Consider the following 25,236-nt stretch of genomic DNA (forward strand, 5'->3'; position numbering starts at 1 on the left):
TCAGAAGTGAATGGGTGGATGTGCCCCAGGATGACTCTTGGTCACTTGGTCATGCTTCCTTTTTTTTTTTTTTTGAGGGGCCACACCTGAATTACTCCTGGCTGTGCTCAGGGGACCATGTAGGATGATGGGGATTGAACCTGGGCTGGCCTTATGCAAGGCAACTGCCCAGCTGGCTGTACTATCTATCAGTGCAATCTGCAAGTCTTGGTCCCGCCCCTTAGGCGGAGATCCGGCCCTGGGGTGGGAGGGATCCTTGGGTCTTAAGCTCTCGCCTTGCATATACCTACATTCTGAGCTCCAATCCCTGGGGACACGCATCCACGGGCACTGGGCTGGCAGTGCCACTGTCTGGGATCCCTGGCACCACAAGAGATTTCCAGCTGCACGCAGGCAGGTACGTGTGAGCACCTCAAAAAAGGATTGCAGCCCTGGGGAGCACCAGAACTGTAGCTTGTGCACTTCAAATAAAGTGTGAGCTCTGATGCGTGTGAGCACCATGTGTAACGGGGGGGCGGGGGGGGTGAACCTTGGAGCGGCCCACAGTTGTGTGTGAGCACCGTCACCTCATGTGTGGGAGCACCACAGGTCGACATGAAATGCAACATCAGCCACAAAGAGATCAGCCCCACCTCTGACTATGGGGGTGACTTAGAAGCCTCGGTTTCCTTATCTGTAAACTGGGAACAGAAGTGATGATGATGCATATAGAGAGCTGAACGGTGTGCAGGATACCTGCTCAATGTAGAGGAATTATTATCATCGGATGAGAGGAGGCAGGCCCAGGAAGGGTGTTTGCCACTGTGTTCTGAAAAATCTGGTGGTGCTGGGAGCAGATGAGTGCCTGGGGCTGCCAATTAGGTACCTGGGAGCAGATGCATGCCAAGGGCTGCCAGTTAGGTGGGGCCCTTGGTGCGGGGTCTTGGGCGAGAGACAGGCACAGGCATCAGGAAAATATGAGACTTTTATTTGCTACACTGACAGCAGCTCTGGTGGGGCTGGTGACTGATGTCTGGACCGGAATGGTCTCACGGGGGGGACACACAGTTCGTACTGCCCCCCAACAGTGGAGTCAGGAGAGATGGGGCCAGGCGGATGCACTTGGGGCACAAGTGTGCGGACTGCCAACCTCAGGGATGTAGGGAGGGATGGCGGTGATGTGTGCGGACAGGCCCGGGAGGCTCAGTGGCAGGGATGCAGTGTCCAGGGTGTCGGCCCAGGGCCTGTACTACCTCACAGGCCCGGTAGGGGGCGGCCAGGGCTGCTCGGCCAGCTCCTGCTCCAGCTGCTTGAATCTCTTCTTGGAAACCCGCTTGGGCCGCAGCCACTGCAGGCAGGCGGGGAGGCACTGGTCCAGCACGCTCTCCACCATGAAGGCCCCCACGAAGTTGAAGGCGACAAGGCCCAGCAGCAGCAGTTTGAAGTGGGTGTCCGCGATGGGCTTCAGCGTCAGCGGCCCCTGCAGGAGGCCGGGGGCCAGGAGGAGGCCCACCAGGATAGAGGCCAAGAGCGCCAGGACCACCAGGAAGGACACTGTGGGGGGTGGGGGTGTGAGGGGTCCATCAGTTGGGGAGCACTGCCTGGACCCCTCCACTTCTCTCCCATCTTCCTCCCCCTCTGCCCCTGGCACCCCCCATCTCCCCACAGGAACCAGCCCCCGCCCCGCCACGGGCTGGCACCATTGGTGTAGAGCGGCTGGCGGAAGGGCGCCCCCTTGGACATGGCCACAGCCAGGATGAGGTACTGGAAGCTGGACAGAGAGAAGACCACCGTGTTCTCGTAGTTGGGCAGGTTGTCGGGAGCTGGTGCTGTCCTGTTCAGAGGCACGAACCTGGGCGGTGCAAGGAGCTGGTGTCAGGGAGCAGATGTGGGGAAGACGGGGAGTGGGGCAGGGGCTCCCCGACTCACCAGGGCTGGGCCACCGTCAGGAAGTAGCCCCCCAGCTGCACGCCGGCCACCAGCGCCACCTGCAGCAGCAGGCTGCTGAGCACGGGCACGCTGAGCAGGGCTCCGGGAGGCCGCACCTGGCCCAGGGCTCGCGCTGGCCCCGTGCGACTCATAAGCACTGCCACCGTGGTGGTGATAGCCAGGTCGATGGCCAGGAACTGCACGTCGCCCAGGTTGGTGTTGATCTGGGGAGAGGACAGAGGGGACACTCACTGAGGCTTAGCCCCAACTCAGGGTGGCCAGAGTCAATGTTGGAAGCACCAGCAATCCCTTCAAGAAGTCTGATGGGGAAGGAGGTTTTCATCCTCCAATCTAACAGGATGGCCGCAACCCCTGGCCTTGGGGAGCCTTGAGTCCAGTAGAAGGGGGCTGCTCTACCTTTATTTATTTATTTATTTTTGGGTCACACCTCATGATGCACAGGGGTTACTCCTGGCTCTGTACTCAGGAGTTACTCCTGGCGGTGCTCAGGGGACCATATGGGATGCTGGGAATCGAATCCGGGTCGGCCATGTGCAAGGCAAATGTCCTACCCACTGTGCTATCTCTCCAGTCCCTGCCCTGCCTTTAAAAAGTCCCTTTTCGGGTGTTTGGAGGATACTCCCAGGAGAGGAGATGCAGGCTGAAAGTAGACTATGGACTGAACATGTTTGCCACTCAATGCCTCTTTTGCTGACCACAACACCCAAAAGGAGAGACAGAACAGGGGGGAATGCCCTGCCACAGTGGCAGGGGGGGATAGGGGGGATGGGGGGAGGGATATTATCCATGGTGGCGGAAAATGGGCACTGGTGGAGGGGTGGGTATTTGATCAGTGTATAAACGAAACCCAAGTACAAAAATTTGTAAATCTACAACCGTACCTCATGGTGTTTCACTAATAAAAAAAAAAGCAGTAAAAAAAAAAAAAGTCCCTTTTCCCCGGAAGTCATGACCATGAATCGCATCTGGCACCGAGTACGTTCATTCACCGGCCACGATCCAGAGACTCATAACTAAATCTCAAGAGAGATCAACAAGTTGCAGAGATGCTTTTGACCCTGCGCAAGGCTGAGTCATTCAGGGCACCCAGGAGAGGGGCGGGTGAGCCCAGCACCCGCCCAAACAGATTCCTGGTAGCCAAAAACCTCTACTCTCCACAATCACTACCATGCTCCCGGCCGGACTCTAGTGCTGGGATGAGCCTCCAGAAATTAATCTACTGAAAAACTCAGGTAAGCAGGTTTTGTGACTGAAATCTCCAGGCTTTCATGGAGCTGGGGCTGGGCCACCTCCCCTCATCTCTCTGTACTTCTGGAAGTCCCAGTAGTCAGGCACACCCCCCAAAGCCGTCACCCAGTTAGAATTCCAGATGTATCACAGTGTTATGAACTTTGTACTTCCCGGAGCTTGTGGCTGCATTCGTGGCCACGTGTCATCTTTAAATCTACAACATTAATAAACCAGGAGTAGCACCCCCAGATTGGATGAAATGTAATGTAGAAGGCAGCCAATCTCTATTAACAAAATATGAACACAGAAGGCTTAACCCCATTAACAACATCTTAATAATCTCTTATATAAGGACTTACTGGTTCCATGGTGAGATGTCACCATCTTCACTAACTTTCTCCAAAGAAGCATTTTTTGATCATTCTTTTAGCAAATTACTTGTAATATGTAATATAAAATAAATTATTGAGAGCCTACTCTGGGGGGCAGGCTTAAGGGCTAGTGGGGAAAATTGAAGATAATGGTGGTAGGAAGGTGCGATGGTGGTGAGATTGGTGTTGGAACATTGGATGTCTGTAACAAATCACCATGAATAACTTCATAAGCCAGCGTTTCTATAATGTGTAGGGGAAAATGAACTTTAAAAAATAAAAAGAAAAAAAAGTCCCTCTTAGGTGCCAGAGCAACAGAGAGATTCCAGATTATAGAACCAGGAGTAAGCCCTGAGCACTGCTGGGTGTGGCCCCAAACCAAAATAAATGAGTAATAAGTAAATAAATAAAAATAAAAAGCCTGGGACTGGAGTGATAGCACAGCAGGTAGGGCATTTGCCTTGCATGTGGCCAACCCAGGTTCGATTCCCAGCATCCCTTATGGTCCCCTGAGTACCGCCAGGAGTAATTCCTGAGTGCAGAGCTAGGAGTAACTCCTGTGCATTGCCGGGTGTGATCCCAAAAGCAAAAGAGCAAAAAAATAAATAAATAAAAATAAATAAAAAGCCTCTCCCTGAGCCTGATGCTGGGAGGCCTCATTCTGCTGGGGGAGCCCCCCCGCACAGGGCAGTGTGAGGCTCTGTATCACTGCCCCCCTAGGTTACCAGTCACCCATGGCCTTGGGCCTCAGGACACTCCGAGATTTATGGTGAAGACAAGGACAGACGTAGGTACAGGATCCACACAGCCTCATGGTGCTGCCCACTTCCCTGAACTGGGGTGGGAGGTGAAGGTGGTGTCGGGACTGTGAGCTGGGTGGGAGGGGGGCAGCGGCCTAGGCCCCCCCTCAGTCTCTCCTGTGGACACGGAGCTCCCACCCGGGACCCGGGCTGAAACAGGGGCCCAGAGCAGTGAGTGGCTCCAGATCCTGTGGCCACCGGGTCCTACTCAGTGCCTGAGCATCCCACTCAGGCCCCGCAGCCCAGGTTCTGACCTGTCCCTCCCCCCGCTCCCCACCCCCCACGGCCAGGAAGCAGCAGAGTCCTGGGCTACCCAGCCTGGAGCGTGCCCAGGGGCTCACCGTGTAGAGCAGCAGGACAGAGATGAACTGTGTCAGGCTATACAGGGCCATATATTTGAAGACGCTGAAGGACGTGTCCAGGGAGCAGCGGCCTTCCCTGGAGGGTGGGGGGTGGGGGAGTCAGGGACCACCCCAGTGGCAGGAGTGGCGTGGGGGGTGGGGCGTCAGGGGTCACCACGCCATGCTAACCCAGCGAGGCCCTCAGCCCCCGGGGGCGGGGGTGGGGGGACAGGGCTGCCGCCTCACCTGATGACCATGGGCACGCACTCAATGCTGTCCATGCTCGAGGTGAAGGGGGAGACCACGGAGGCCTCGGCCTGAGACAGCGAGATGCCCACGTCGGCCGCCTTCAGGGCCCCACAGTCGTTGGCACCGTCCCCGCACATGCCCACGCAGTACCTGGCACACGGGGTGGGGGGGACGAAGGGGGCACAGCCCAGTTCATATGCAGATTCTGGGCCTGGGGATGCGGCCCCAGTCACCCCGAAGGCTGGCTGGACCCTGACCACCCACCCCCCAGGAGGAACTTGGTCAAATGAAGGGCGTGTCCACTGCCAGTAGAGCTAGGTGGGGTTCTCTCTGAGGGTGCCCAGGTTGGGGCGCTGGGGGGCCCTGGGCCTGCTGCCCGCTTGTACTCACTGAAGCTTCTGCAACTCCTGCACCAGCTTCGTCTTCTGCTCGGGGGCCATGCGGGCGAAGACACAGCCCTGGACCAGGACCTGTGGGCATGGGGGGTGGAGAAGTGGGGTGAGGCGGGGGTTGAGGGGACCAAGCAGAGCAGGGGGAGGGGAGGCGAGGGGCTCCCTACCTTGGGCAGCAGCCTGGGGAAGTGCTTCATGAGGACCTCGAAGGTGGACCCGCTGAGCGCCAGGTGGCGGTGTCGGGGGTCCGGCTCCGGAGTGTAGCCTGCGGTCTGCTCAGGATCCTGGGGTACCGGGAGGCTCAGCTCAGCGTGGGGCCCAGGGTGAGGTGACACAGGTGGGCCCCTGGGGTGATGGTGTGAGTGGCAGGCACGCTGGGTCACACTTACCATGGCCCCGTTCACAGCGGCTGTGAGGTCATCGGGCAGGAGCTCCAGAGAGGCAGGCTGGCCTGGAGCCGGGGGGTGGGCATGGAGGATGACCAGCTGCTCCTGGGGCCCCACCATGCCACAGCTGCGTGCCACAGTGACTGCTGTCTGCAGGTTATCCCCTGGGGAGGGGGAGGAGTCAAGGTCAGTGTTCAGAGGTCACTGGTCCTGCAGATGGGGGAGCTAAGCGGGGTGGAGTTGGCTGAGGTCGGGCCACAATGAGGCGAAGCAGCGTCAGTCTGAAGCCTGGTTTTTTTTTTTTTTTTTTTTTTTGCTTTTTAGGTCACACCTGGTGATGCACAGGGGTTACTCCTGGCTCTGCACTCAGGAACTACTCCTGGCAGTGTTTGGCGGACCATATGGGATGCTGGGAATTGGACCCGGATTGGCCGTGTGCAAGACAAAAATGCCCTACCTGCTGTACTATCGCTCTAGTCCCGAAGCCTGGTTTCCTTGCCTGTGGCAAGGTCTTAGGAGACATGCAGGGCTGGAATCAGCATGGGGCCCAGGGTGAGGTGACACAGGTGGGTCCCTGGGGTGGCGGCATGTGTGGCGGGCCTGAGTGAGTGTGAAGGGGTTCTGCTGGAACGTGTCTGTGTGTGAGGGGCATGGGGAACCTGCTGCCTGTGTGTGTGGCACCCCACTGAGGACCTCTTTCCTTTTTATGGTTTTCTGGCCATGCTCAGGGGTTCATCCTGGCTCTGCACTCAGGAACCATCCCTGGGGGTGCTCAAGGAACCATATGGGATACTGGGGATTGAACCCAGGTCAGCCGCGTGTAAGGCTACCCCCTATATCTTGCTCTGGCTTGAGAATCTCTTTTTCCCATTCCATGAGATTGTCACAAACTCTGAGGTGCTGACTCCACCCCGTTCTCCCCCACATTTCTCAGAGGTGGAAACTGAACTTGGGGAGGCCAAAACCACGAGCCCTGGGTTTTTGCAAAACCATTCCTGGGAGTCTCATTTTCCTCCTGGGGCAACGGTGTGGGGGGGGGGGGGAAGCGCTCTGGGAAAAGCCCAGGAAATGCCTCGAAAGGACAAGACTGGAAGCAGGGCCAGGAGGGCGCGTGGAGGGGCACCTGTGGCCATGATGGTGCGGATGCGGGTGCTCCGCAGGGCCCGGATCACGGGGGTGGTCTGTGGCTTCAGCAGGTTCCTCATGACCAGCAGCCCCAGCAGACTCAGGTCCTGCTCCACGCTGTCCCTACAAGGCCACAGACCCGCATCAGAGGCCCCACGGCGGCCAGGGTCCCTCCCCCGAGTCTCTCTGCCCAGCCTAGTAGGTCGGAGGCTCCATCCTTGGGACCCGTGGGAGGGGCCAGGCCCACCTGGTGAGCGGCTGAGCAGCTTCCAGGGTAGGTGCAATGGGCAGTGCCTTGCCCGCCAGGGCCACGACACGGTAGCCGGCAGCTGTGTAGTTCTGTAGTGTCTGGGCGAAGTGGGTGGGCACTGCCGGGGAGAGTCACATCAGAGGACAGAAGACTGGGTCCCAACTCACCCTCCCCCATGCTGGGTACTCCCCTTGGCCCTCCCCCAGGCTGGGCAACCCCCCTCAGCCTTCCCCCACTCTGGGCACCCCTCTTGGCCCTCCCTTATGATGGGTACTCTCCTTGGCCCCTCCAGGCTGGGCATTTCCCCTTGGCCCTCCCTTATGATGGCACCTCCCTCAGCCCTCCCCCAGGCTGGACACTCCCCCCGGCTCTCCCTAGGCTGGGAAACCCCCCTTAGCCCTCCTCCAGGATGGACACCACCCCCCTTGGCACCCACCAGGCTGGGCCCCCCTTGGCCACCCTTATGATGGCACTTCCCTTGGCCCTCCCCGCTGCTGGGCCCCGGCCCTTGCCAGACCTGCAGACTCGCCCTGCTCCTCTCACCTGTCTCGGGCTGGCAGAGGCTGGCCACCAGCTCGGGGGAGCCCTTGACGTAGGCCTCGGGGTGGGCGGCCCCTGGCCACGCGACCACCACATTCATACGCTGCAGGACCGACGAGAAGGGGAAGCGGCCCAGGATGCTGACGGGTACCACGGGCTCCTCCTGCAGGGCCGAGAGGTGGCTGAGGGGCTGGCCCCCGCCGGCTGCCCATCGGTGCCCTCCCACCCCACCCCTCCCAGGGTAGCCCTCGGCTCACCATTCCCTGTGCCCGGGGCTCCTGACGTGGGGGTCTCATCACGGCCAAGACCTGGGTGCCAAACTCCGAGTCTGTAACTGGCCCCTCCTCCAGGAGCTGCGGGCAGGCAGAGAAGCCCTCTCAGCGCAGGCTGCAGACCGGGGCCCGGAACTTCCCGGGGAAGCGACTAGGCCCTGGCATCCGGCAGCTCCTCACAGGAGACAGGACCAGCAACGTCAAGAGTGTGGTCTTGGCTTCCAGCCCCCACAGGATCTGGGTGACAACCTGGGACGGCTTTGTCCCAACTACCTGCTCCACCCATTTCCTCCTTTGGCAGGTTCTGAGCTGCTTCCTGGGGCCCCAGGCATTGCGTGGGCACGGGGCTGGTGGTCAGCACATGGCCAAGGCCACTTTTGTTACTGATGGGGGCCGGGGGGGCACACCACAGAAATCTAGGGCCGGGGGGCACACCCAGAGATCTAGAGTGGGCAGAGTTGCGGTAGGGGCAGCCCTACTCCCCCTCCTCACCCAGCCAGTCGATTCCACCATCTTGAGGTCCATGGGGTCACCCACTGCGGAGTCCTGAAGCCGGCTGAGGGCATGGCAGGTGGCCAGTGCACGCAGCAGGGGTCCCATGGGGAGGCGGCGGGGCTCAGGGACCAGTGGCAGGAACGCCCGGTCCTTCAGGGGTACCACCCCCATCACGTCCAGGCCGTCCTCTGTGAGTGTGCCGGTCTGCAGGGGGTGAGGGTGGGGCTGGCCAGTGAGTCCTGCTAGGGCAGCACCCACGTCAGTCATGGGGTGGGGGGTTCCAGCCCTCTGCCGGGGTCACCCTCCCCATCCTTCATGTTTCTCAACCTGGCACCACTTCTGGTCTTTAACATCCGGGCCAGCTGGCTGGTGCTGGGCGCTCCTGCCCACTCCCCCTGGCCCACCACATGCCCACAGCAGTGTGAGAGGCCGTCTGTGGAGGGAGCGCACTTCCCAGTTCCACAGTGGCTCCCGGCACTCAGATTCCGATCCTGTCCCTCTCCCTGTCCCCGTCTAAACACTGTGGCACTGGAGAGAGGGCCCAGTGGCTGAGTGTGTGCTACGTACGCAGGACAACGTAGTTTGATTCTCAGTACTACATGGTCCCCCAGCACGGTCACCAGAAGCAATCCCCAAGCAGACCGGGAGTAGGCCCCAAGAACTGCTAGGCTGTGGCCCCAGAACAAACACACACAAAAATGGAAACACTCCAAGGCCACAACATCCAATTCCCCAGCAGACCGGCCAGTTCTGCCCGGTCAGGCTCTGCCCTGCTGAGACCCCCTCCTCCACGAGCCCCGAGGGGCCTGCTCAGAGCTGCCTCCCCAAACTCCCCTCTCAGGGATGCACTCCCATCCTGCCCCTCACGTAGCCCCTTGGTTCCGGTCCTTAAGGCCTGTCTCCATCTGTGGCTGCATGCCCCCCCCCCGGCTCTCATTCGGGTGGGGAGGAGGAGGACGAATACCAATGTGGGGATCCCATCCATGCCTGGGGGTGGTGCGGGCTCCCTGCTGGCTCTCCAGTACTCAGCAGACCCCTCTGTGGGTCCCCAACAAATGAAGAAACATTCTGGGCCACCACATCTGCCGCTGAGAGGGTTCCCAAGTGTCCTCACCTGGCATGGGTCTCTAGCAGGATACTGGACCACATGGTCAAAGGGCAGAGGCAGGTGGGGTGTTGTGGCATCCGCCCATGGTGCCGCGCCCTGCCCTGTGCTGACCCTGCCCTCCGGTGCTCACCTTGTCAAAACACACCAGCTGCAGCTTGGCGCCCAGGTTGATGCGCAGCGGGTGGAGGCAGAAGATGCCCTGGCGCTTGAGCCGGCCCTGGGCGTAGAGTGTGCACACTGTCATGGCGGCCGGCAGCGCGGGCGGCACCACCACCGTCACCAGGTCCAGGGCCCGGATCACGATCTCGCTCACAGGCACCTAGAGGAGGGGTCGGGCTTGTCCAGCGCCGGGCCGGGAAGGGTCCAGGAAGGGTTCCCCTGGCCCCCTGCCAAAGCTTACCCGGTTGCGGTGCAGGATGAAGATGCTGTAGATGGTGCCGAGGAGAGCTGGGGAGACAGCGTGGGTCTCAGTGGCAGCTGGGCCCGAGGGTGCTGCAGCAGCCAAGGGGGGGAGGGGTACTCACCCAGCACAGAGAGGGCAGCCACGAACTTCATGCTGTCTTTGTAGAACTTGAAGTTGACCGGCCGGGGGTGTAGGATGGAGCTCACCAGGCCCCCTTTGACCGTGCAGAACCCTGAGAGAGGCAGGAAAGCAAGGCAGGGTCCACGAGGGTCAGGGGGAGGCTGCCCTTGTAGGGGTCTCAGAGTACGGCCTGGAGGCTCTGGGCCAAGTAAGGAAGTGATGGGCAGCGCCTACAGATTAGGGGCTGCATTTCACGCAGAGCTGGGGCTTGGGCTGAGAAGGTCACTTCTGGCGACTCAGTGACACCGGGTCCCCTCCCAGTGCAGCCGGAGGGAGCGTCCAGCTGTGGCGTGACTGCTCCAATCCCCTGAAGCCCAAGTGGTCAGGGCAGGGCAGAGCTGGGCCCACCTCGCCCTGCCCCCATGCCTTCCACTGCCACCCTGATTCTTACCTGTGCGGGTAACCACCGCCAGCACGCGGGGGCCCGTGAAGGCGCGGGCCTGCAGGACGACGGTCCCGCAGAAGAGCGAGTGGCGTCGGTGGGAGTCTGGGCAGTAGGGGATCGGCGCCTGTGGCAGGGCTGTCTTCAGCACGGGGACACTCTCCCCTGAAAGGGAGGCGGCATGAGCCTACTGGAGCCCTCTGCCCACCGGCCCCGCCAACCTGGGGTAAAGGACTCCTGGACCCTGAGGCTCGAAGAGAGTGAAAGGCAAGGGGAGGGTGTCAACCAGGACAGGCAGCACCTGGGCATGGGGCTGGACACTTCCTCCTGTTGGAATTGCTTGTTTAAATTTGGGGGCGACTCCCAGTGGTGCTAAGGGGTTCCTCCTGGCTCTGTGCTCGAGGAAGGATCACTTCTGCTAGGGCTTGGGGTACCGGATGTGTTGAACCTGGGCTGACTATGTTAAGGTAAGTGCCCTCCCTGCTGAACTAGCTCTCTGCTCCCCCCTTCTGTTGGAACAGTTTCTTTGCTTTGTTTTTTTCCTTTTCGGCTGTGCTCAGGGTTTACTCCCGGCTCTGGGCTCGAGGATCACTCCTGGCGAATCCAGGGAGTGGCTTATATCCAAGCCAGTAAAGATCTGTCCAGCTCTGGAAGGCCTGGCAGGCTGCCTGGCAGAGAGGGGCAACCCCACACTGCTCAAGTAAGGGAGCGTTTGCCCCAGCGTGGGTGAGGCCTTGGATTGGATCCCCACAGCACACAGCCCCTGAGAGCCACATTGCTAGGCGTCGCCTCCAGAACAACTTAAAGTATTATTTTAGAAAATGCTGGCGTGTGAACTGGGGGAGAAGGCAGCTGGAATAGAGAAGGGACCACTAAGTCAATGATGGTTGGAGGAATCGTTCAGGATGGGAGATGTGTGCTGAAAATAGATAAAGGACTAAACGTGATAACCTCTCAGTATCTATATTGCAAACCATAATGCCCAAAAGTAGAGTTTGGGGGAAACTGTCTGCCATTAGAGGCAGGGGGAGAGCCCGGCAAGCTACCGAGAGCATCCTGCCTGCAGGCAGAGCCTGGCAAGCTACCCGCGGCGTATTTGATATGCCAAAAACAGTAACAAATAAGGGTCCTCATTCCCCTGACCCTGCAAGAGCCTCCAATATGGCCGTTGGGAAAGATGAGGAAGGAGAGGTTGCTAAAATCTCAGGGCTGGGACGAATGAAGACATTACTGGCGCCTGCTCGAGTAAATCGATGAACAACAGGATGACAGTGATATAGTGATACAGAGGCAGGGGAGGGGTTAAATGGGGGTGGGGGGTGTACTGTGGACACTGGTGGTGGAAAATGTACACTGGTGAAGGAATGGGTGTTTGATCATTGTATGACTGAAACTCAAACATGAAAGCTTTGTATCTCACAGTGATTCAATAAAAAAAAAAAATTAAAAAAAAAAAAGAAAATGCAGGAGTGATAGTACAGTGAGTAGGGCACTGGCATGTGGCCAACATGGGTTGGATCCCCAGTACCCCATATGGCCCCCTAATCCCTGTCAGGAGTGATCCCTTAGTGCAGAGCCAGGAGCAAGCCCTGAGATCTGCTGAGTGTGGCCCCAAATCAAAACCAAAACCAAAGCAACCAAGTAACAACAACAACAACAAAAACCCCCCAAAAACCCCAGCAATCCTTTAGCGCATGTGGATGAAAATATTATTTTTGGCTTTCGTGCCACACCTAGTGATGTGCTATCCCCAGTGTGGTGCTTGGGATTGGTGCTCCCAGCAATACTTGGGGACTAATCACGCTGGGCTTAAACGTAGGGTTCACTGTGAGTTCAGCCCCAGGCGGAATTTTCATCGGGGGCCCCCCCCAGGGGCTCAGATGGTTAGGAACTGGACCTGGGTACAGAGTTCACGACTGCCACACCCAGGCTCCCCAAGCACTGAGCAAACCTGACCCAGGAGGAAGTCGTCCAGCCCTGAGGTACATAGGGATTCTGAGGCTCAGAGCATGGAAGTCACATTCCCCAGGGGTGCAGACCAGTGCATAAAGCCGGGATGGTTCCTTGAAAGCACCAGGCAAAGCAGAAATCTCAGCAGCGAGCACGCTCTGACCCAGGGCTGAGAGCGGCGGGGGAGGGGATGTTAGAAGGGGGTGGGAGGTCATGGCCAGGGGACGTGGGGCCCAGGGCTTGGGTGCGGGGATGCGGGGCTAACCTGTCAGGGAGCTCTCGTTGACCATGCACTCGCCAGCCACCAGGGCGGCGTCACAGGGCATCAGCCCGCCCTCCTGGGGCAGCACCAGGCAGTCTCCGGGCACCAGCTGGCTGGAGTCCACCCATTCCTCCTCTGCAGGCAAGCAGAAGGCTGAGCATGGCCCATGGCGCCCTCCGGGGCGCCTCCTCCCTCCCCTCCACCACAGCGCCCGCCCAGGCTCCTCACCTCCTCCTGGCCGGCACACACACACCCGCACCGACAGCTGGACCATGTCCCTCAGGGTCTGGCTTTGCTGTGGACAGGCAGAGATGGGGGTGGCAGGTGGGTGGAGGCCCCCCCTGGAGGAGTCGTCTGCCCCAGCCCACCCTGTCCACTGGGCGTCACCCACCTTTCTGGTCTTGTACAGCGACACGCAGATGGAGAGGGTGGAGATGAGGAAGATGCACAGGGCGTACCAGTAGTAGTGGTCAGCCAGCCACAGCCCGATGCTAAAGGCCTGGAACCCGTAGTAGGGGTTCAGCGCCTGGGGGAGTGAAGGAGGGAGGCGGACTCAGGGCACGTGCCCCCCGGTCTGGGGGCAGGGAGGCAGCTGCCCAAGGACCGAAGTTAGGCTTTGCCCCCGGCCAGTGCTCATAGCGGCCACCCCTTGAGGCCTGGCCTCTCCACTCTCAAGTCCCAGATGTTGGGGAAGACATGGCCCTTCTCCGCCTCTCTACAAGCACCATCCACTCCAGGGGTCACCAGATCCACTTTACCGATGAGGAAACCAAGGCACATAAGGGTTAGGCCACTCATTAAAAAACGATTTTACCTTTTTTTTTTTTTTTTTTTTGCTTTTTGAGTCACACCCAGACGGTGCTCAGGGGTTACTCTTGGCTCTGCACTCAGGAATCACTCCTGGCGGTGCTTGGGGGACCATATGGAATGCTGGGAATCAAACCCGGGTCAGCCGCGTGCAAGGCAAACGCCCTACCCGCTGTGCTATTGCTCCAGCCCCTAAAATAACTTTACTTCTAAGTGGCTGATGGAGTCCACATGAGGCCAGACCCAAGTTGCTTCCTTTCTCAGAGGTCTGAGATGAGGCGGATGCTCTTCCCGGGGTGTCAGCCCCTTTGGTCTTTGAGTGACCCTCAAGCTCGGGTTCCTCACGAGTGAGTGGACATCCCTAGTCCCTCCTTGCTGGGCTATGGGAAGATTAAAAATAGGCCGTGGGGACCCAACAGAGACCCTCCCCACTCTGAAGCATGCTGTGTAGCTGGTCTCTGGGCCTCCTACCCCCAGGTGCAATGGGACAGGGTATGAGGTCAGCTGCCTCCATACAGCAGGCAGGAGACCACCCTACCTCGTCCACCAGCAGCTGGAGATAGGACTTGACGGGCACGCTGATGACGTTGGGGCCGTAGACGGCCTTCCTGTGGCAGGAGAAGCGTTGGAGGCTCAAATTCCCTCAATGGAGCCCCAGCTTGACCCCTGGGCGCCAAGCCAGGGCCAGAGAAGAAGCTGCCCCTTTCACAGCTGGGGAAACTGAGTCCCAGAATGGAGGTGAGAGGAATCAGACCAGCCCTGGGATAGAGGGGGGCTCCCTGTTTCCAGGCTCCTCTGCTCCATGCTCACCTCACGTGGTGGTCCTGGAGGCTGAGGCCGGAGCGGGAGAGATGGACGTCCTCACACGTGCGGCCTTGGTCCAGCAGACTGGGCAGGGGAGGGTGGAGAGGGGGTGCCGTGAGGGACATGGGTACAAACTCTGTACCCCCAGCTCAGGAGGGCCCCAAACCCATTCCCCAATGACGGAGAAGGGCAGAGGCTACAAGAGCCCCTTTGGTACAGGAGCATATCTGACGGGGGCCCCTTGACTGCTCAGAGGTGCCTGCTTCCTCTCTGCAACAGGGCACAGTCAAGGTACTGCCCTTGGGGACCCCTGGGGGGGCTTCAGCAGAGAGCCTGGACAGGGTCTGGCAGCGGAGAGAGCAGTTCTCAGGAAATGTAGTCACAGAGGCCGCTGCCACCCGCTCAGCCCCATCTCTGCCTGACACCTGCCCTTACTGGGGGCCCTCAGACCCTGAGCACACCCACCCCAGTAGGAGAGCAGACTGGGGTGGGGGGTGGGGGCCGAGGGCAGCCCAGAGCCTCTCCTGGGAGGGATGCACCCCTGGCCCTTCACTCATGGCACAAGGGTACCCAAGACATGTGCTCAAAACTGGCTCCAAGAGATCCCCAGGGGCACTGGGCCTCCCTCCCCGGGTGGCCTCACTGCCCGAGGCTCTCCAGAACCACATTCCAGACAAAAGTCCCTGAGCTCGCACCCAGGTCTGAGGGGCAGCAGCTCGGGGCTGGAGGGATGAGGCGCTGGGTCCATACGCTCAAGCCCTCAGCGAGTGGCCCATTAGGGACGAGGCTCAGGACAGAAGGTCGTGACCTCGGTGAGGGCCTGAGTCACAGCCACCCTCGAGGCTTTCCACGGTCGGTCGCCCGCCCAGTGCTCGGAGAGCCATCTGTGCCCACACCCCCCCACTGGGACCATGCGGCTGAGTAAACATTGCGGGGGTGGCCTCGGAAGGCTCCCCACCTTCAAAACAAGTGGAGGAGGAGGAGGAGGAGGGAGGATGCTCTCCACCCGGCCCAGAGGCTGAGGCCTGCGGTCCCCAGCCAAGAGCAGAGCCAAGGCCAGGCCCCTTCCGGCACCCCCCCGAGCCTGACCCAGCCCCGTGGAGGGAGTGGTGGAAGCCGTCTTGGCTGTGGCCCTACCTGACGTGGCAGAAGGCCTGCTGGGTCTCGAGCCAGATGTAGCGGCGGCCCTGGAAGACGTAGAAGCGCAACAGCCGCTTCTGGGGGGAGAGGAGGCGGGAGAGACCTGAGCTTCAGGACGGAAGTGACCCAGGTGCGGGGGGGTGTGTGTGAATGTGTGTGTATGTCTGTGTGCATATGTGTGAACATCTGTGTGTGTGCACGTGCACGTGTAAGCATGTGTTTATATGTGTGCGTGTGTATATGTTTATACATGTGTACATGTATGTCTGTGGGTGTGTATGTATGTGTGCGCACATGTTTGTGTGCATGTACACATGCATCTGTATGTATGTGCATGTGTATGCGTGTATGTGTGCATGTATGTGTGGTGTGTGCTGGGGTTTTTGCGTCACAGGAAGCGGCAGGAGAGGCTTGGGTGCACAGCTGGCCGGAAGCAGATGGTTTTGTTTGTTTTCTGCATTGCTTTTGGCCCACACTGGTGGAGTTCAGGAATCACTCCTGGAGGCGCTTAGGGAACCTGGGATGAAGCCAGAGTGGGCCGTGTGCAAGGCAGGTGCCCTACCTGTTGTTCTGGTCCCCTGGTTTTGTTTTTCGCTCTGGGGGGGCAACACCTAGCAGTGTGCAGGGGCTGCTCCTGATCCCATGCCCGGGTGGGGAGTTTGCTCAGGGGACCATGCAGTGCTGTGCTGGGGATTAAACCTGGGTCTCCCGCACAGGAAGCCCACACTTACACGCCATCTTCCCGCTCACATGCCAGCGTTTGGGGCAACGGGACCAGAACACAAGAGCACAACCAGAACATGCAGAGTGGCCTGCACAGGCCCCGAGGAGGGGCAAGGCTGCCTCCAGAGCCCGCTGCCCACTCACCGCCTCTTCTCTCCCGTGGAGCTGGGCTGTGTCCTCCCACAAACCCGCGGGCACGGCACCCAAGGCTGCCTGGCTCCGGCCATCCTCTACTGCCGTGACCTGCAGTGGCTGCTCCAGGCTGGGAAGGAATGTGGCAGCTCTCCATCCCCGACTCTCCCGCCATCACACCCCGTGGGTGGCACTGGGAGATGGGTGGGGGATAAGGGGGCAGCCTCATCTGTCCTCATTGATGGCCTCGGTCTGCACCTGGACGGTATGGAGCCGCCAAGCACTATCCTGGAACATGAGGGGCAGCCTCAGGCCGGAAGTGCCCGACGCATCCCAACCCGCCCCGCGTGCCCCCTGCTGAAGAAGGTTGGGATGCAGGGCAGAGGGGACCATCTCAGGCACGCCCAGACTGCCCCTGCAGCCCACTGCTGGGATGGGAAAGCCACAAGGCAGATCTGGCGAGGATCAGCCCTGTCAGGGCCTCCAGGAAATCAGCAGCCACGCAAGTGCCCACCCGCCAGCTCCCACCCCTCACCGCGGCCCCCCTCACCTCTTTGTCTTTTGTTTCGATGATGAGTGTTTCTGCATGTGCCAGACTGCACGGCTGGAAACGCAGCCGCACCCCCCATGCCGGCTTCCAGCGGAAAAGCAGCAAAGGGATCCCTGCCAGCAGCCAGACCACAAGGTGATAGCCGAGGAGCCGCCACGGGCTTCCAGAGTAGCCGCTGAGCCTCTGCCGGGGCGGACAGGGCCAAGGTGGGGCGGGCTGTCTGCGAGACCGGCGGGGGTGCATCCGCCTCGGTCTCCCCCAACCCCACCTACCACGGATGAAACTGAGGAGCTGAGGGCCTCGAGAGAAGGCTCGATGGTCAGGGTCCCATAACCAGGGGCCGTGCTGCCCACAAGAGGGCTGCTGTCTGCGGGCAGGAAGGAGAAAGGGCGTCGGCGGGAGGGGTCTCCCACTCCGCATCCTCCCAGCAGGCCTGAAGCCACCTCCACACCCGCTCCTTCATCCACTGCTGGTCTCCACTTGCAGCTGCTGGACCTGGGGATTTAGCGGTGGGAGCCCAGAAACGGGGGATGACGGAGGTGGGCACCCCAGCTTCCCCAGCTCAGCCCTACCTGCAGTGGTCAGCCTCCGGGAGCTCTTCACCCCTCATTCCCGTCCAGGCCCTACTCCAGGGGCAGGGACCCAGACCTGCTGGGGGGAGGTACTGATCTAGACTGACAAGACGCCCAGCCTGGGGCCAGGCAAAGAAACGGCTGGCACATGCGTGAGACCCTGAGTTTGAACCCCAGCATTGTACGGTCCTCCCCGAGCACTGCCTGGCTTGGGTGGTGCCTCCCCTGGTCAGGCCTGAACTACTGGGCCAAGTATCACCAGGAGTGTGTCTGGGCTCCTGCGAACTTCAGCTGAGTGGGGTCCCCATGGGAAAAACATGCAGGGTGGTTCCAGAAAGATACTACAGTGGGTAGGGAGCTTGCCTTGTCCATGGCTGGCCAGGGTTCAGTCCTCAACACCCCCATATGATCCCTTCAGTCATGCCAGGAGTGATTCCCTGAGCACAGAGCCAGGAATAAGCCCTGAGCACTGCCAGGTGTGGCCCAAAACAAAAGAGAAAAAATGTCCAGGGTGTGGAATATTGATGATCTCTTTGAAGAAGAAAATGAAGCTCTGAGAAGTTCATTAACTTGTCCAAAACCACACAGCAAGTACCCAGCAGTGTCAGAATGCTAGCCTAGGAGACTGACCTCAGAGTGGACTTTCACTCTTTCTTGTTGTTGTTGTTTGTTTTTTGGCCACACCAAAAAAGAGTTAGTTCTCAGTCAGTCCCCTGGACAGGCTCAAGGGACCATATGGTGTACAGGGAATCCAATGGCTATACAACGCAAGTGCCCTACCCACTTTACAGTCTCTCTGGCCACTATGTAGGCAATCACTCTTCTGTTTTAGTTTTGGGGCCACACCTGGCAATGCTCAGGGCTTACTCCTGGCTTTGCACTGAGGAATCACTTCCGGTGGGGCCTGGGGTCCATATGGGGTGCCAGAGATCAAACCCGGGTTGGCCGCATGCCAGGTAAGCACCCTCCCCACTATACTATCGCCTAACCTGGCTTTCACTTTTTTCTTTTTTTTGCTTTTTGGATCACACCTGGCGATGCACAGGGGTTACTCCTGGCTCTGCACTCAGGAATTACTCCTGGCGGTGCTCAGGGGACCATATGGGACGCTGGGAATCAACCCCAGGTCGGCCCCGTGCAAGGCAAACGCCCTACCCGCTGTGCTATCTCTCCAGCCCCTGGCTTTCACTTTTGATAGGAGGCAGCAATGTTGGGAGCAAGGGTCGCTCCTGAAAACACTTAGCCACTGTCAGGGCTGTATCTCAGCGGTGCTCAGGGTTCAGAGGGGCAAGGGATGAGACTCAGGGCCTCACCCATGCCGGCAGCATCCCACCACCTGATCTCTTTCCAGCCCCAGGGTGGGCTGTGTTATTTATTTATTTTGCCACACCTGGTGGCGCTCAGGGCTGACTCCTGGCTCTGAGGGATCACTCCTGACCAGGCCTGGGGGACCCAATGGGGTGCTGGGACAGAACCCAGCTTAGGCAGCATGCAAAGCAGCGCCCTACCGCTGTGCGGACCCCAAGATGGATTTTGATTGCTCTGCTACAACACTGGGGAACACTCCTAGCCGTGCCCCCCTGAGGGGAAGGTGACAACGAAGGTGACAACAGTTCCCTACAGTCCTGAAGGTGAGAAGGAGCAAAGCCAACGTCCATTAGGAACTTCCCTGGTGCTGGAGCTTCCTTTCAGCCGTGGTTCAGAGCCTCTGCCTGCCTCTGCCTGCATCTGCCCACTTAGGTTCCCAGCTGCGTGACGAGGTCTGCTCTGATTATTTCCCATCTGACAGGTGAGGGAAATGAGAGGTTCAGCTATGGCGAAACCGTGAGCAGAGATCTCACATTGTGGGGTCTGTGTGTGCACTGTCAGAAAACAGGGTCTGTGCGCAACACCCGCTTCAGGACCTGCCTGGGCTTTGTTCCTGTCTCTTCCCCCAACCCCACTGCGCACACACACACACACACACACACACACACACACACACACACACACAAAGATACACACACGCGCACACAGATACACAGACACACACAGACACACACAAAGATACACACACGTACACACAGATACACAGACACACAGACAGACACCACAGACACATACACACACAAAGGTACACACGTGCACACAGATAGACACACACACAGACACACACAAAGACACACACACAGATACACAGACACACACAAAGACACACGCGCACACAGATACAGACACACACAAAGATATACACACATGCACAGATACACAGACACACACACAGATACCACAGACACACACAGGGACACACATAGACAGACACACAGAGATATAAACACAAACAGACACAGACACACAACACAGATACACAAAGACAGACAGACAGACACATGCAAACACACACGAGATGAAGTCTATAACACCCCCCTACCAGGCATAAGTTTCAGACTGGAGGGGCAGGAGATCAGGGCGGCCTTCTCTGGGGCTAAGAGACCCCCAGCCAGATCCGGGTGGGCAGGCTCCCCTCCACCTGGTGTGGGCCCAGCTGAAACCAGGAGGCTTGTCAGGCACCACTTCCTTCCCTTCCTAGACAGCACACAGACCGCAGTGGTGAGGCCTGTGCTTCTTGGTCGTAGCCAGCATTCTGGGATCAGGCCAAGGAGTGGCCCTCCACAAGGGTCAGTCTACCAACTCTGGGCTCTCTGTCCTGGTCACCAACAAGTGGACCACAGGCCTTTTGCACCCGTCTCCAAATGACTACGATCCCAGAGTGACAGGCAGTATGAACAGGACAGGGTGGGCAGGGCGGGCAGGGTCCCACCCCTCCTGGCTGCTCTTGGCACAGTTACTTTGTTTTTGTTTGGGGGCCACACTCTGCGCTGCTTGGGACCTTTTCCGGACTCTGCACTCAGGAATCTCTCCTGGCAGGGCATGAGGGATCATATGGGATGCCGGGGATCAAACCTGGAATGGCCATGTGCAAGGCAGGCCTGCTACCTGCTGTACTATCACTCTGGCCCTTGGCGCATTTCTATGGCACAGGGGGAAGAAGCCACTCAAGGCTGTGATAGGGGACACAGACCAGGCACGGCTGCAGGGCTTTCTGCAGACTCAACAAGTGGCAGGCAGATGCCCTTTTTACAGATGAGGTACAGGAAGTGGACCAAGGGCCACACAGCCTGTGAGTGTGGGGCCTCACTTTTAACCATGGTGTCAACCTCACGGTGTCCTCATCTTGCTCACAAATTGTGTTTCCTGGTTTGACAAGCAGCTTGTGCTTTGGGAAGTAAGCGCCTCAGTGACTCTGGGCTTCCACTCCCATGGAATAGTCTGGAATCCACCACTGCTGTCCCTGTCTGAAGGTTCTGCCATGTGGACTGCAGGGGAGCATGGCTGGCTTCCCTGCCAGCCAGGTGTGCCTTCTGCTTTGGCCCAGGTCTCAGTCTCCCTCGACTTTCCCCACAGTCTGTTTGACTGGGTCACAGCTCTCTGTGGGCCCCCAAACCCAGTGCTACACAACTCGCCCAGTGCTGGGAAGAAGGTCTGCATCATTGCACTGCAACCCCTCCCCAGCCCCCAACACACACACCTCATGTTGATGTGACTTCATGCATCACAGCCCTGCAAGCTGGCCCAGCTTACTAAAGCTGAGATACCAGGAGCACTTCGCCCCTGGACTGGTCCTAGGCCAGGACGGGCCTGTCTTACTCCAATCCACTTTGCCCATCTCTTTCTCACCCACAGAGACCATCGTGACTTCTTAGGGTCCCTTGTCCTGCTCAGGGTATGGTGACCAGGCCGAGGCTTGGGAATAAGTGGATGAGGCATGGATGGACTCATGTCCAGCTGTCTGGACTGCATGGAAACAAGGGTTCGCTCCCTGCCTTACAGTTGCAGTGGGTCAGCTGGGAGGAAGGGCAAGGCCTCTCCTTGCAGGGCCTTGCCAGAGACCAGTCCATGCCACCCCACTTCACCTGGGAACTAAGACGCTTCCTCTGGGAAGTTCTTCCTATGTCTGTAACGCGTCCTCCCCCCACCCTTCCCCCAAGCACCTTACCAGGATCCGTTCCTAGGCAGCCTTAAGGGGAAGCTTAGAGAAAGTCTCTAGAAAGTCATATCTGGGGGAAAACAATCTGGAAAATTCAGGCTCTAGGCTCTCTCCTGCAGGGCGCCATCCAAACACTGCTGTGGAGGTGCCAGGAGATAGCTGAAAGGACTGGGCACACTGGTTTGGCATGTGGGAAGCCTGGGTTCCGTCCCTGGCACCACACAGGGTGCTGGCGCTGAGCACTGGTGGGTGTGGTTCAGCAGGTCACAGCAAAAACCAAAACCAAACACTCGGTGTGTGTCTCCAGCCACCACTCACTCACTCTCCCTGGGGTGGCTCAGGAAGGTTCAGGCTGCATCAAGAGGCCCTGCTCGAGGCACCCAGGAATGGGCAGATCGTCCGGATGGGAATCTCTGCCTGCTCTTCTGACTGTCCAGATCTTCCCAGTGGCCCCTGGGAGAGAGGAGACTAGACTTATCCTGAGGGGCTGGAGTGATAGCACAGCGGGCAGGGCATTTGTCTTGCACGCGGCTGACTCGGTTAGATTCCCAGCATCCCATATGGTCCCCTGAGCACCGCCAGGAGTAATTCCTGAGTGCATGAGCCAGGAGCAACCCCTGTGCATGGCCGGGTGAGACCCGTCCCCCGAAAAAAAAACAAAATAAATAAATAAAAATAGACTTATCCCGAGTCTGTCTCCGCCGCCTGTCCCAGGGGCAATGCAAGGGAGCCAGAGTCAAAACCATTTGGGAACCTCTTGTTTCCTGCGGAAGTCCTGGCTTCCTGCTGGGGACCTGACCGCTGCCCAGGGTGCAAAGGGGCTTCCTCTGTGCTGTCCCCTATGGTCACTGCCTCCTTTTCTATGACAGGCTGAGGGTGGGGGACAACCCTACAGGTTTACCTGACTCTAGATGTAGAGCCCAGAAGCCTTTTTTTCCCTTAGCACCCTGCCCCCTCCCCCATCACCCTGAGTGCACTCTGGATTGGGGAGACGGATTGGCGAGGGGGTAGATGTGGAGGGAGAGATCTAAGCTCCTTGAGAAGCCCCCACCTTGCAGGGGCTGAATGTCCCCAGGGCACAGAGGGCCTTCAGCATAGGAGGAAATTACCATCTGCATGGGTGGGATTGAAATGCTGACTCTGGGGCCAGGGCCACAGCACAGAGGGTAGGATGCTTGCCTTACACACGGCTGAGATAGGTTTGCTGCCCAGCAATCCATATGGTCCCCTGAGTACTGCCAGGAGTAATTCCTGAGTGCAGAGCCAGGAGCAAGCCCTGAGCACGGATGGGTGTGACCCCAAAATAGAAAATAAACGAAGATTCTGGAAGGCGTGGGTCTTGAGCTCCTGGCCCGGCGCGTAGCATGGAGAACGTACGTGGCCCTGACAGCTATGCCGGTGGCGTGGCTGCCCCAGGATTCGGGCCACCTGGTTTCTGCTGTTCCATCATCCGCTCGGCCCCGAGGCCTGGGACGCAGGGCCCCAGCTGCCTTCCTAGACACCACGAGCCCCGCAGGGGGTCGAGTGGGGCGTCTCCCCGCGCGCACAGCCACCGCGCGTCCCCAATTAGCGTCTCGCACCAGCGCCCGGAGCTGCGTGAGACGGACGCGGAGGCGCGCGGTGCCCGGCCGCGCTGGGCATCGTCCCGGGCTCGTGGACACTGGAGAACGACCCCGGGCTCAGGTTCCCGCGGCGGGTGGGGGGCTGGGGTCTCTCCCCGCGGAGGCCGCGATCGGGGCCGCGGCCCCTCGGCAGGCGCCGTGACAGGTGGCCCGGGGACCGCGCGGCTCCCGGCGCACTCACCTGCGCTCATGTCGGCGCTTCGAGCTCATCGCCGAGGCCCGGGGTCGCGATGCCCCGCCGCGGGGACGCAGGCGGCAGGCGGCAGGCCAGAGGCGCGGGGCCCGGGACCGCGGGGCTGGGCGGGGCGGCCCGGGGCAGCGCAGGGACCCCGCAGCCAGGCGCCGGGGACGGGGCTGCGGGCGCGAGCTCCGAGCGCCGCCGCCAAGCCCGGCCCACTGCGGCCCCACGTCAGCCCGCCGCGCCGCCCGGGCTGCTGGGAAGTGTAGTCCGAGCCTGGCTCGGCCAGCCCGCAGCGGCCAGGGCGCCCTGACCCACCCGCCCCACCCCGCCCCCGCTCACTGGCTCCCAGCAACCCTCAAACGCAGGATCCGATGACGCAGCGCCCCCGCTCTGGTAGGACCCAGAGACAGAGATGCGGCAGCCCTAAGTTACAAACACGTATACCCGGAGGGGCATGCAACACGGGTACACAACAAACCTCCATCATTCACACACGGGTACACAACAAACCTCCATCATTCACACACACACACACACACACACACACACACATACTCTCTCTCTCTCTCTCTCTCTCTCTCACACACACACACACACACACACACACACACTCTGAGTGCAGCACAGAGATGACATTAATAACCCTTCAGGGCTGGAGAGACAGTACAGTACCTAAAGTTTGCTTTGCATGTGGCCACCCTGTTTCAATCCCTGGTACTACATATCATTATATAATTTCCTCCCCACCTTAGCACTACCAGGGGTGGCCCCTGAGCACCAAGTTTGGCTTCTGACACCCCCCCCCCCCCATACCCCCACCCAATGCTTTAAGAAGTTCTTAGATACATTCATATGAAAAGAGAAAGCTTTTCATATGTAAAGCACTTGCCGCAGTGCCTGACTTTGCTGGACCAACTGGGAGGGCAGGGGAGGCAGCTCAGTGGGCTAGAGCGGTGATTCTGCATGCAGGAGACCCAGGCGCAATCCTCATCGTCACCTCAGGGTCCCCTGAACACCTCCAAGAGCATCCCCCATCCGCACTGGGGTTTGAGCAGCTGGGAGCCAGTGGAGTCATTATACAGTCTGGGCCGACCTCTGGGGGGTGGGGGCGGGGCCAATTTTATTCTCATTCCGTTCAGGTGAGAGGAACTGGCCTATGCGCAGATGCATTTCCGTGGGACCAAGTAGCTTCTCAGAGCCCCTTCTTCCCCCTTGTCCCCAGGTGGGCCTGGTGAAAGTGGCAGGCACAGGTGGTGTGTGGTATGCTAAGGAGAGTTTGATGTCATCACTTGCTTCCTCCTTCCTCTCTTTCATGTGAAGTGGTTGAGAGCCTCGATGAATGAGAAGGCAGGTGGTTGGCAGAAGCCACTTTCTTTCTCTATTTATCTCTCTCTTCCTTCCTCCCTTTCTTTTCTTACCCCACCCAGCAATTCTCAGACTCCTGGCTCTGCATGCACTCCTGCTGGTGCTCAGGGGACCGTATGGGATGCCGGGGATTGAACCCAGGTCGGCCGAGTGTAAGGCAAGCGCCCTCCGCACTGTACTGTCACTCCGGCCCTGAAGGCAGGTGCTTTCAGATGTTGGCACTGCCCTAGAAGCTTCCCAAACCCTGCAGGGCTTAGTGGCAGTGTCCCAGGACGGGCCTTCTCCTTCGCATTGCCGACAACGCTGCTCCGCTTGGGAGGCTCCATCCTCTGAGCCATTTGGGAAGGCCATTTGCCACTTGCCCCTTGCCTTGTGGGGGCCGGAGGCCAGGGCAAGCTCCCTTCCAAGCCACAGAGGATGTGGGAGGCCCCACCACCTGCCAGGGGTTACCTCTGGGGAAGTGACTCTGACTGTGTGGTTGTCTGGGGCAGCTGATGGCTGCTGGGCCCCGGCCAAGCTTTCAGCAGGGGCTGCTCCTCCCTGGAGGCCCTTGAAGAGGACATACTGTGTCTGGTTCATGTGGCCAAAGGCATGAGATGTCACCAGTTTGGGCCGGTTTATTCTAGATCATGGTCTTACTTCTTGATT

General features: G+C 59.2%; 1 protein-coding gene across 1 annotated transcript; it reads right to left on the reverse strand.

The window, feature by feature from the left end:
- Positions 1-946: 946 nt before the first annotated feature.
- Positions 947-23,345, reverse strand: ATP13A2 (ATPase cation transporting 13A2). Its single transcript, XM_056122619.1, has 28 exons — positions 23,224-23,345; positions 17,094-17,188; positions 16,822-17,004; positions 16,505-16,559; positions 16,284-16,405; positions 15,414-15,493; positions 14,283-14,360; positions 14,011-14,080; positions 13,057-13,191; positions 12,894-12,960; positions 12,669-12,800; positions 10,463-10,618; positions 10,013-10,123; positions 9,889-9,935; positions 9,619-9,807; positions 8,378-8,584; positions 7,871-7,966; positions 7,617-7,776; positions 7,071-7,191; positions 6,822-6,946; positions 5,702-5,862; positions 5,480-5,596; positions 5,311-5,390; positions 4,918-5,070; positions 4,672-4,768; positions 1,909-2,132; positions 1,680-1,831; positions 947-1,533 (listed from the first exon to the last, which is right to left on the reverse strand). Exons 1-28 carry the CDS (start codon positions 23,231-23,233, stop codon positions 1,229-1,231), a joined length of 3,528 nt encoding a protein of 1,175 aa, XP_055978594.1. The 5' UTR covers positions 23,234-23,345; the 3' UTR covers positions 947-1,228.
- Between the last annotated feature and the right edge of the window lie 1,891 nt (positions 23,346-25,236).

Source organism: Sorex fumeus, unplaced genomic scaffold (assembly GCF_029834395.1).
Source record: "Sorex fumeus unplaced genomic scaffold, SorFum_2.1 ptg000047l, whole genome shotgun sequence".
NCBI classification, from domain to species: Eukaryota; Metazoa; Chordata; class Mammalia; order Eulipotyphla; family Soricidae; genus Sorex; species Sorex fumeus.

Excerpts from the sequence above, each read along its gene's own strand:
- ATP13A2 (XM_056122619.1), bottom strand. Across the intron at positions 4,769-4,917 it reads TGCGTGCCCATGGTCATCAG|GGAAGGCCGCTGCTCCCTGG; the intron begins GTGAGGCGGCAG and ends CCCACCCTCCAG. Across the intron at positions 1,832-1,908 it reads CTGACGGTGGCCCAGCCCTG|GTTCGTGCCTCTGAACAGGA; the intron begins GTGAGTCGGGGA and ends TGCACCGCCCAG.